Raw genomic sequence first — 12,302 nt, 5'->3', positions numbered from 1 at the left:
TTGACGTGCAGCAACATGTACTCTGCAAATTTTCATATTACGAAAGTATAAATTCAACATTCGACCAAACACCGCTTGTTACTCTCCGATGGATTGAAATCGAGATTGCTATGCGCTTTTGTAAGCCAGTCATAGCTCATGTCACGTGATCTCACCAGCCAATGACAGCGGATATTCAGAGCATACGACACGTGATGTAGTCAGCCAATAGCAACATCATTGTTAAGTAGCGCGAACACACAAATAGGAAAAGTTAATATAAATAGTGCTGCTGCAAGAAAAGAAAAGCTTTCAGATATGGTATTGGTCTCTACGATTTGTAAGCCGCAAGAGAAGCTAAGCTTCCACATATGATGTTGATCTTTTTTGCGTGATTTACACTTTCAGATACATCACACAAATGTGCCAGTAAAATGTTTAATGCCGTCATTAATCTCTGATCCTCTGGGCTGGAAATTCTTCCAAATGGATTGTCATCAAAGAGTTGATTTTTAAATGAGTGTCAAACGCTCTGTGATTTAAGAAATTCATCGTACATTCTCGCACATAGTTCATCTTGCGTAAAAGGAAATTTACTTTGAAAATAACGCTTTTCAAACCACAATTCGCAATATTTTCCCGCGATCTGTTAGAAATAGATTTGTTCCGGCAGATAAGAGGCGTCACTGCGCTTGCGCAGTTGCGATGACATAGGAAGCCCGTATGTGTGAAACATTAAAAGATCTTACATTATGTCATAAAAGAAACAAGACATCAGAGGATACTCCAAGAGGGTCAGAATTTCGTGAACCATACCGCAACGAATAATTCGCCTTGCAGTGTACATTCGTATGACCAGATTGCCAACGAAGTAGGCCTCGACCTGATATTAAGCTCTTCAGTGTGGTGTTCGGGATGTCAGTTTTCTTGGAGTACCAGTACTGTATTATCTCATGTTGAGTTCTTTATTATGGCACAATGCTATACGTGCTAGAAGATGAAAACGTGCATTTGAAATGCAGCGAACAGTTGAAACTAGCCAATAGTGTGGTAAACACTTCGTTTCAAATAAATTGGCTGTCTCAGCAGAAAAATAGATCAAAAGCCGGATTTCTGCAGCAAAGCGACAAAAGTAACTTCATTATTCTGCAAGGCGATTAATGCTTGACTGTCAGAAAGGTGGAAATAAAATCTGAAACTAACAACACATTTTAGTCTTCCGTAATTACGTGAATGTATTTTAATTCACTTGATAGGTCCCAGCCACAGAAATCACTTTGTTTTCACTTGATGTGAGAGCAGTAAACGAAGAGCAAACAGCAAAATAACTAAATGTAAACAAGGATCACGTGGAGACTAGTCCCCCGCACTACAACTTACGACACTCAGACTCCTCTGCATATCAGCCCCTGATCTACGATATTTCAAACCAGGGCAATAGTAGACCTGTTTAGTTATCCAGCGATTATTCTCTGGTTAGACAGTCGGGGACTATACAACTTGCCCTTTCTAGGTTAGCGATCTGACCAAAATTTTCTTTCAAAATTCCATTTTCTTGGATACACCGAGAAGATAATACGTAATCTTTCTTACCAGTTATTCCTGCTCGTCGCTTATTTCCACTCTCGTAGTCTGAATCTATGGACTTTGCTAGTAATTTAAACAACGCTGATCATTCGCATACCCAATCAATCACATAAACAAACAGCAGTTGGCATTCACCCGTTCGGCTTTATTCCACTGAACTCGTATAGCCCCGCCCCCTTTTGTCTGCTGGAAAGTTTGTTTCTAGATGCGACGAGGATTCCCCTGGCAGAGACATCACGTACACTATGCACGCATTCAAAAATCAACTTATCATTCATTCAGAAATCAACTTAGAATGTGTTCAAAAATTTTCAAAAACCAACAGGGATGCGCTTCAAAATCATTTGAACAATCGATAGACCAAAGTGCGCTCGATGCTAGGTGCTTTGTGACAAGGTTTTCTTTCTTAAGAATATGAGTCCCCCCCCCCCCCCCTCGAAATTTACGCCCAGTTCATATACCACGTTTTGCTGCTTACACAGCCAGCAGCGACATTTCTGTAGACAGAAGCGGGAGAAAGTACGACTCGTACGCGACTCAACTGCGCACGCGCATGAGCCCGCCCGTAACTGCTTAAATGGATCTAATGTAAACAGTTGTGACGTCACGAACATCGGAGGTAATTTTGTGTTACGAAGCATTACATAGTCTTTCACACATTTTGCTGTTGGCAGACACTTGTATGAGCTCTGTTTTTTTTTTTTATATGGTGCATTTCCTTTGCAAATTTAGTTTTATTCTCTCGTTCATGTAATGTTGTTGCAGTATTATTCTGCAGTGGCGGGATACAGTAATATCCTTTGTTAGAGTATCGGTTCTTACCAGTCAAAATTACAAAAAATTAACTGAAAACTAAAGCAATGAAAAATTCCTGGAATTCTAAAAAATTCCCGGGTTTTTCCCAGTTTTCTCTCGGATGAAAAAATTCCCGGGTCTTTCCCGGATCTCCCGGTTGTCCCGGGTCGTATACACCTTGTAATATCATTGACAGGTATGTATTGATGCAGGAGTGTCATTTTTGAAAAACTTTTATGTATTGCACCATTTCAATCAATGAATTACTTCTTATGGAATTAGTGGAATTACTTTCCAGACAAACCTCATATCAGACAAGGCTGATAAGTGATCAACATAAATGGCAAGAAAAGAATGGTACCAAGTACTGAGCACTACTATTTTATACAGCCCATAGTGCAAATAATTCTCATCAATTCTGCAGTGTTTCAGAAAAATTAGTAACAAATGTGCCAAGCTTTTTGTGTTGTATGAAACACTGTCATTCCTCAAATAATGCAAATTTGTTCCAAGCCATGAGCCAGTGAAAAGGTATTATTGCATACAAATAGGATTCTGTTAAATTGTTTCTCATTTAAAGTAAACCAGTACTAATTTAGTTTAATGCTATCATTTACAGTACTATCTGTTTCAATTCAGTACTGTGTCATAGTTATGAATCAACAAATATGCACTCTCTTCTCACATTAGCATCACCAAGATGAACACCAAGTATATTGCAAATATTATCATACTGTTTCTTCTGTATTCTATCCCACATTAAAGCCTCAACAATGCTTGGTATTTAAATCATACTAACATATGAAAAAATGAAAGAAAGGGCAAGACATAACTACAAGAAAAACTGATTTCTCCTCCTCACCACTGAAGTAAGAAGTATCTGTATTCCCATCTGGCTTTGGGATGAAAGGTGCTTCTATCTCACGCAAGTGCTCCCAGTCTATACCACTAAAAAGTGGCATCCTTTTTACTTCCAGTGATCCTGGCCTTTTTAGAGGATCAAGTGTAAGCAAAGAATCAATGGCACTTTGAGCTGATTGTGATAGTTCCTCACTGCCTGTAGGCCATGGTATTTCTGAAAAATATTACACGTCAAGTCACATTTAATTTAAAAACTGTACACATTCTCAATATCAAATTATTTAAAAGACTTCCTAAGCAAGAAGCTAGATGCCCGTCAGTTGTATTACAAAATGTTTGGTCTAATACAACAATGAAAACAATCAATTACTGAAAAAATTATTTAATTGGATGGATAAAAAATATACTCCCGAAGCAACGGCAGAACACATACATAAAATACGGTTGTAATTGGCAAGCTTTTGTAGCCAATGGCTCCATCTTCAAGCAGAGGGGTTGAAGGGAAGGAAGAGGAGTGAAGGAAAAGGACTGGAGATGTCTACGAAAAGGAGTAGATTTTGGGAAAGTCACCCAAAACCGCAGATCAGGGAGGACACCATACTGTCTTACCACATACGATAAGTCGCCCCAGACCTGCAGTTCTGGGTGACTTTACCAAAATCTACCCCTTTTCCTAGACCTCTCCAGTCCTTTCCCTTCACCCTTCTTCCTTCCCCTTCCCCTTCAACCCTTCTGTCTGAAGGAGGAGCCACTGGCTTCAAAAGCTTGCAATTACAACTGTCTTTTAGTGTGTGTTCTGCCGCCGCTTGGTGAGTAGATTTTTTATCTATCCAATTAAATAAAAATGTTTGGTCTTTCAGAAATCCATGTTCACACCTCAACTTCTGGAATTATAAGGAATATGTAATGTAATTATTTACAATTTAAATGTAGACAAAGCAGAATGACAATTTTCTAGAATTTCATAGAAAACATTACATGACAATCTCAGAGATAGTGGCAGTCATCTCAATAACTTATTGTACTTTCTCTATCACACTTCTGAATACCAGTCCACACAGTGAGGTGAAGCTGATGGGCAATTACAACGAAAGTCAACTCAATTCATCCACAGTTTTCTATAAAATAAATAAATACACAAATTTCAAAGATCTTTAATTTGTATTACCTGCAGAAAGTACATGGAGTAACACAATGTCATTTTGAACTTGTGATGTGACATATGTTTCATGGAACACTGAGTCTATATGAGAAGGAACATCTTTGGTACTATTAAGATGAATGAAACATTGCACTTTTCTGCCTTGGATGCAAATAGAAAGTTGAAAATATATATAGTTAAATTAGCGTGTACTGGAGAACTAAGTATGCATTTTCATGAAAACAATTACTTCTGTTAATCAGTTTGCAAAGATTACAGTCTGAGACAATACACCAAAGTAAAGATGAATATACAATCACAACAATGTAGTGTGGAACTCTTCGCATTTACATTTCAATTACAAGGAGAGGCCCTCAGTGATGGGGTTGAATTTTTGAAACCATCTATATGGTGATGTAGATTTAAGTCCCAGGTTTCGCATCCTGCAGCCATTCATCCTCGTGGGTCCTGGTTTGTGAGTAATTGGGGGAAAAAATTGAATTTCATGTGTTGCTCTACAGCTTTAAAAAAAGAGACTATTGTACAGACAGGTTCTGTAGCATAATGTTTAAGTTTCAGTTCTTATACGGGAAAGATTGCGATTTTAAATCTAGTCAGATATTTTGAAATTATTTATTTTCAAATCCTTATCAAATGACTTTGGTCATTATTTTTATTCAATTAATTAGTTTAAAGGTATTTTTTATTCCTGTTTCTATGTCACATCATTTTAATTACCATATTAACTTTTTCAATTGATCTAATTTCTTCTCCCTATCATTCTTTTTCCACTTGGAATCTCTGTGCACGTGAATTTAATTATTTTTATTTATCTACCATAATATTCACACATTTCAAAATGCCAAGCTATCAGTTAAAAAAACAAAAGACAAAAAATCTATTTATAGTGCTGTGCAATGGTGTGAAAAATGCATTTTTTGTTGCAAGACATACATTTTTTTGGATGGTAACTGTCATACAAACATTTAAAACATAAATTCTTACCACAGTATGAACAAAATTAAGCAGACAAAGAATTAAACAAAAGAAGGGTGTTCTAACCCACGGACACAGTAATTTATTGCTCAAACAGTATACACACATCGAAGACAAGGTATAATACAATTAACACTACACAAGTGGCTGGAGGAGCCTTGCACTCTGGCCTACATATTCATTAGTTCTGCATGCAACTGCTGTCGTATTAGCAGGCCGGGTGGCCTCTGGTGGCCAAATCAAGCAAAAACTTCACACATGAAATATGAAGTGGCCCACACACAAAATCAGTAGTTACAGTAAAGAGATTATAAATACGCTGCCAAAAATAGTGCACTTGGAAATACAAGATTGATTTTGACCCAATGATGGCATATGCCACTTGGGGGTAGTAGATGTGCTGATAATGGTTTCAACAGTGTGTGACAATAGAGAGCATAGTGGCATAGATACCAGAGCACCCTCTGAGTCTACCCTTTAATAGGGAATGCTCACAGCTGGAAGGCTCAATGCGGTGCGAATGTGTGAAGCAAGCAGTTAACCACGCCATGGAAACACACTTGTGCTTCCTATAGCCAACTGGGCAAGTTTGAAAGGGGTCAAATTTTCCCCTTCCATGTAGTGATATGGTCCTTTCGGAGCACTGCCATGTAAGTTGGACATGCTGTGTCAGTTGTGCATCGATGCTGGTCTTAGTCGACACATGAACATTCTCACAACTCTATATGAGGCTGGAAGTCCACATAGCACAGATCCTCGCCAGGATCATCATATTTCAATGGCAGCAATGGTAGATTGTGCACTTACCACAACACAGAGAAGAGGGCCTGTGAACCCAGATGTATCAACATGAACTGTTGCACACCAGTAATTAGAAGAGGGACTATGGGCATGCACACCTCTAGCCCATCTTCAATTCATACAACGGCATCAACGTTTAAGGCTCAACTGGTGCCATCAGAGGACCACTTGGAAGATGGAATGGTGCACTGTGGTCTTCAGTGATGAAAGCACATTCTGCCTGTATCCAAGTCATGATTGTTTGCATTTATGATGTAGATGTAACGAGTATTGTCTCAGAGTGAATTCATCCAAGACACATTGGTCCTACCCAAGGTCTTATGGTCTGGGGTGTGATGAACTACAAGTCTTGTTCACCTTTGATGTTTCTGTGGGAGGGGAGGAGGGGGGGGGGGAGGGGGGCTAACCAGCACTCAGTACATGTAGAATGTTGTTAAATTCATTTTTTTTTTTTGTTGTTCTTGCAACAGGAATGTGATGTATTTGTACGAACAGGATAATGCTCACCCACAGACTGCCAAATGAAATTCAACATGCTCTGCAAGACTTGCAGCAATTTCTTTGACCAGCACAAACTCCAGACTTGTCTGCAATCAAGCAGATGTGGGATATGGTGGGACAAGAAATGACTTGTGTGACCCTTCAACCAACAACTCTTACAGAACTACATGAACAGGTCGAGAAGATATGGCAAAAAATGTCCCAGGACAGTATTCACTATCTGTAAGACTGACTAGATGCCACAGACAGCATCTGCAATGCTGCGCATGAAGGCTACATCATGTACTAATACACTCCTGGAAATGGAAAAAAGAACACATTGACACCGGTGTGTCAGACCCACCATACTTGCTCCGGACACTGCGAGAGGGCTGTACAAGCAATGATCACACGCACGGCACAGCGGACACACCAGGAACCGCGGTGTTGGCCGTCGAATGGCGCTAGCTGCACAGCATTTGTGCACCGCCGCCGTCAGTGTCAGCCAGTTTGCCGTGGCATATGGAGCTCCATCACAGTCTTTAACACTGGTAGCATGCTGCGACAGCGTGGACGTGAACCGTATGTGCAGTTGACGGACTTTGAGCGAGGGCGTATAGTGGGCATGCGGGAGGCCGGGTGGACATACCACCGAATTGCTCAACACGTGGGGCGTGAGGTCTCCACAGTACATCGATGTTGTCGCCAGTGGTCGGCGGAAGGTGCACGTGCCCGTCGACCTGGGACCGGACCGCAGCGACGCACGGATGCACGCCAAGACCGTAGGATCCTACGCAGTGCCGTAGGGGACCGCACCGCCACTTCCCAGCAAATTAGGGACACTGTTGCTCCTGGGGTATCGGCGAGGACCATTCGCAACCGTCTCCATGAAGCTGGGCTACGGTCCCGCACACTGTTAGGCCGTCTTCCGCTCACGCCCCAACATCGTGCAGCCCGCCTCCAATGGTGTCGCGACAGGCGTGAATGGACGGACGAATGGAGACATGTCGTCTTCAGCGATGAGAGTCGCTTCTGCCTTGGTGCCAATGATGGTCGTATGCGTGTTTGGCGCCGTGCAGGTGAGCGCCACAATCACGACTGCATACGACCGAGGCACACAGGGCCAACACCCGGCATCATGGTGTGGGGAGCGATCTCCTACACTGGCCGTACACCACTGGTGATCGTCGAGGGGACACTGAATAATGCACGGTACATCCAAACCGTCATCGAACCCATCGTTCTACCATTCCTAGACCGGCAAGGGAACTTGCTGTTCCAACAGGACAATGCACGTCCGCATGTATCCCGTGCCACCCAACGTGCTCTAGAAGGTGTAAGTCAACTACCCTGGCCAGCAAGATCTCCGGATCTGTCCCCCATTGAGCATGTTTGGGACTGGATGAAACGTCGTCTCACGCGGTCTGCACGTCCAGCACAAACGCTGGTCCAACTGAGGTGCCAGGTGGAAATGGCATGGCAAGCCGTTCCACAGGACTACATCCAGCATCTCTACGATCGTCTCCATGGGAGAATAGCAGCCTGCATTGCTGCGAAAGGTGGATATACACTGTACTAGTGCCGACATTGTGCATGCTCTGTTGCCTGTGTCTATGTGCCTGTGGTTCTGTCAGTGTGATCATGTGATGTATCTGACCCCAGGAATGTGTCAATAAAGTTTCCCCTTCCTGGGACAATGAATTCACGGTGTTCTTATTTCAATTTCCAGGAGTGAATGAATGTTTCAGCATGGGTTAATACCTGTTATCTCAGAATCGCTTGTGACTAAGCAGCAAGGTCATCAGAGCCTTTGGCAGGAGACAGAACAGCCACAATAAGATTTAATATCTGTAAGGATCCACACAACCACAACATGGGGACAGCTCATTACATAAGAAAAAGTATGGGTTACTCTGTTTTGGCTGCTGGAGAGTTTCCGGGTTGTATGGCCACGGCCCATGAAACTTTTCTGTTGCTAACGTTTCATCCAGACCTGCACTGTACATCTGCAGAGGTGCTTCTGGTACCACTGAGTCTTACTGACTGATGGGTCAGACGTCAGAGTCTGACAAATAGTGTGGAAAAGGGACATGATCAGCAGAGGTAATTCTTTTCAGAGGTAAAACTTAACCATCAATTGTTCTGTCAAAGATAAAACTTCTCTATTGTTCTGTAGAGTCACTGTCCATAGCTCATGGCTTCTTTTCTGTTACGATTATCCCATGTTTATATATTTAGATGGCTTCTCTATGTAGCCATAGTTCATAATTGAAGACAAAATATTGGTTTCAGAAAACTTCATAATTTCCAGACTGAAGAGCATGCTTTGCCACAGCCAATTTTTATTTTTTCCCTAGTTGGCAAAGACATGTTTCTTCAGCTGTGTATTCATACCTCTCGTAGTTCCAATGCCAACCTTAACAAATGTACACAGAATTTTACACATCATGCATGTTGATAAAGGAGTGCATTTATCCTTTACAGATCGAAATTTTGGACATATTTTCTTAGTTGGTCTAGTCTAGTCTAAAAACTGATTTGACATTATGTTTCAGTAGACTCTTTCTAGACTCTTTCTGATCTGATCACTTACTTTTTAAGTAAAAGGGAGATACCAAACTGTGTCCTACCATTGCTGTGTTTTATTGTTGTTTTTTGCCATACTGTAATTTGATCTTAAGAGCACTATTTGCTTTTTCCTGACTAGCAATTTTTCTTGGAACTCTCCTTCAGATGTTTTAATCTGGTGACCAGGTGATCCGGTGTGGGAATTCTTCTGGCTCTATTGACAAGATTTTTAATGACACCCCTCTTTTGTTGTGGATAATCGTTGGAGTTCTTAATCAAATATCTGTCCACATGTGTGGCTTCATAAAAAATTTTATGTTTCAACCTTCCATCAGTCTGTATCAGAAATAAAACTTGTAAGAAGGATATTCTGCTGTCATTTTGCATTTCCATGGCCAACTGGATTTTTTGATTTATATCATTTAGATGACAAAACAATTTTTCCAAAGCTTTTTTACTATGTGACCAAACTGCAACAGTACCATCCACAAACTGATACTGTTTCTTATTTGATTTTTCTAGAGCTGATTGTTCAAATATTTTCAATATCACAGGACCCAGTGGGTTACCCATTGCGACACCATCAACTTGCTCATAAAATTCACTGTTCCACTGGAACTAACTAAATGTAATGCAATTTCTAAAAGGAACAGTCAAATCCCCTGGCGACACAGCCACTATATAAATCATAACTTTGTTAATTGGAATCATAGTGAATAAAGACATTATGTCAAAACTTACAGGAATACCTTCAGGTGCCAAAGTTAGCCCTTCAAGGTGCTCCATAAAATGAGAGCATTTCTCTCACCTTCTATTAATGGCAGGTACACGAACACTTCTCAAAGAAACTGCACATGCAATTTGAATTGAAACCACCACAGTACTGTGACGTAGTAGACCTTTGGAAAGAAATTTAACAGAATGTGAGACAAAGGCTCTCAATGATTTAAATACAGATGAAGAGGTAGTGGTTCTTCCTGCTGACAAAGGAAACATTGTTGTCAGTGTTACAAGTAAAGAGCATTATTGAACCAAAAATTGAAATATTTTAATGTACATTTTCCATAGTATTTATGTCACTCTTTGACATCTGACCCACCAGTCAGTAAGACTTGGAGGAACCATGAGCACCATCGAAAATGTCCAGTGCAGCTCCGGACGATATGTTAGGAACGGAAAAGTTTCGTGGACTATGGTCATACAACCCGGAATTCTTATCAGGAGTTAATTTGTTATGACTGATGCAAAAGTGACGTAAGATGGTGTATTCCTACTGGGATGAGTGGAAAGGGGAATGTCATGCAGCACTAATCTCTCGTAACACGCATTAGCTCATCGGACAATGTTCCATCTCTGAGTGAGATGAGGTATTATTTGCACCCACAGATCTGCACCTGGGATCATCAAAGCAAATGCTGGGCTACTAATCACTTCTCTAACCACAAGGTTGGTCAGTTCATTCTCCAGGATGCCCACTTAACTTGAGACCCAGAGAAATACAACAGAGCAAGCAGTGCAAGACAGAAGATTGTGTGCACCAGTGTCCCCAGACAGACAGATGCCCACTCCTCTGCATTTGAGAGGAAGTAACAAGTTGGGCACGAATTGTGTATTCCATATGCAGTCATGGGGTTACCACAGCACAGCTACCTGACAAAGCCCCACTCGGACTAGCTACTATGCTGGTATTGGGTGACATATCTCTCTACGCTTGCACATTCTGTTAATTTCTTGGCTGAAGGTGGAGGTCAAACTCAGATGTGGGGGCTGAACAAAAGTTAACCAAAATATTTGGTGCAAAATAAAGGGGACAAACTGGGAAAAGCCACAACTGATGTCCTACAATGAGTGAAGTAGGTTCAGCAGCAAATCTGTCCTAGAAAATAACTGAGGAAAGACGTAGTTAGTAAGCAAAATTGCAGGACAGGAAAGAAAGAAGTACAGCAATGGCTTGGAACCCCATGCTGCCATGCACATACTCACAAAAGAATTGGGGGCAGGGGAGGGGAAAGGTTAGAAAGTGGATTCAACAAGTCTGATGTGTCACACCTCCTTTCAGTGTACTAAGGTGGAAGATCTCAGCGAAAGAGTGAGAGTGGTGCTCCATGAAATATGTTTTCCTCTTCTAGCAACATTTAACAGACTGTGATCTCCTGAATTTGTCAACACTTATTTAAAAGCACTTAACCATCAAGCAGGCATGGCATATTTCCATTAGTCGAGCAGGTGCTTGGGGTATTTTATAATTAGAACATAATTTACATAACATGATCTCAAACTCTGAAGCAAAAAAGAAGTTTTTTGTGAATACTGTTACTGAGCATTTAATTCTGTTTTTTTGTAAACCTGATTGATTATTTGCACTTTTTAGGATAAAATTTAAGTAGTTTCATGAAAAGTTAATACAAAAGGTTTCACTTCAGGTTTACTTACTTTATTTTTCAGTTTAGAACAGGTCCCTTACATTTTAGGCCTCGTGAGTGTAAGCCACAGTCGTTACAAAGGGCTTAGTTGTTACAACTGTTGCAAGTGTAAGCAGTTGTCTCATGTTTCTTCCAACCTAACTTTTTGAACATATTACATATAATGGTTGTCAATATATCTTCAGTTCAGCCTCAAGTTACATACCTTCCATGTTTTTTGTTTGTGGATCCTTGAGAAGCAGACAGACATACATCTTTCTTTATCTTACTTTACCAAGGCTTCTCGATATTTAATGAAGAGTGCCAAAATTTCACCATGCACACACATTATTCCGGATCTGTTGGCTAGATGGTGCTTAATCAATGCCACAGCTAAATTCTTCAAAAAAAATCTTCTTGTATAACGTGGGCTTTTTTTGATTTGAGGAAGACCAGATTTGTACATTGGTTTCTGTTACATTCAAGAAAAAGTAAAAGATGTTCATTGGCCATCACCAAGTTGTGCACAAGATATTATCCACATTACATAACTGACATTTGGTATCACCACTCCCTTTTCTCATGTTGTAGTCCATTACTGTTTCAGGCTTGTTTGTTCTTTCATCAAGTTTTGGTAGTTCCTGCACCATGGATAGCAATATCACAGATTGGTTTTTCTTTTGAACGTATTC

General features: G+C 40.7%; 1 protein-coding gene across 3 annotated transcripts in view; it reads right to left on the bottom strand.

Annotated features, from left to right (window-relative positions):
* The window catches only part of LOC126259413 (serine/threonine-protein kinase greatwall), a 110,022-nt gene that overhangs the window by 1,958 nt on the left and 95,762 nt on the right, over nt 1-12,302 (bottom strand). For all 3 annotated transcript variants that reach the window (XM_049956191.1, XM_049956192.1, XM_049956193.1), the window contains exon 11: nt 3,224-3,436. In XM_049956191.1, coding sequence (XP_049812148.1) covers nt 3,224-3,436 — 213 coding nt within the window. The remainder of the gene's footprint in view (nt 1-3,223; nt 3,437-12,302) is intronic.

Source organism: Schistocerca nitens, chromosome 5 (assembly GCF_023898315.1).
Source record: "Schistocerca nitens isolate TAMUIC-IGC-003100 chromosome 5, iqSchNite1.1, whole genome shotgun sequence".
Classification (NCBI taxonomy): domain Eukaryota; kingdom Metazoa; phylum Arthropoda; class Insecta; order Orthoptera; family Acrididae; genus Schistocerca; species Schistocerca nitens.
This window is presented reverse-complemented; position numbering and strand designations above follow the sequence as displayed.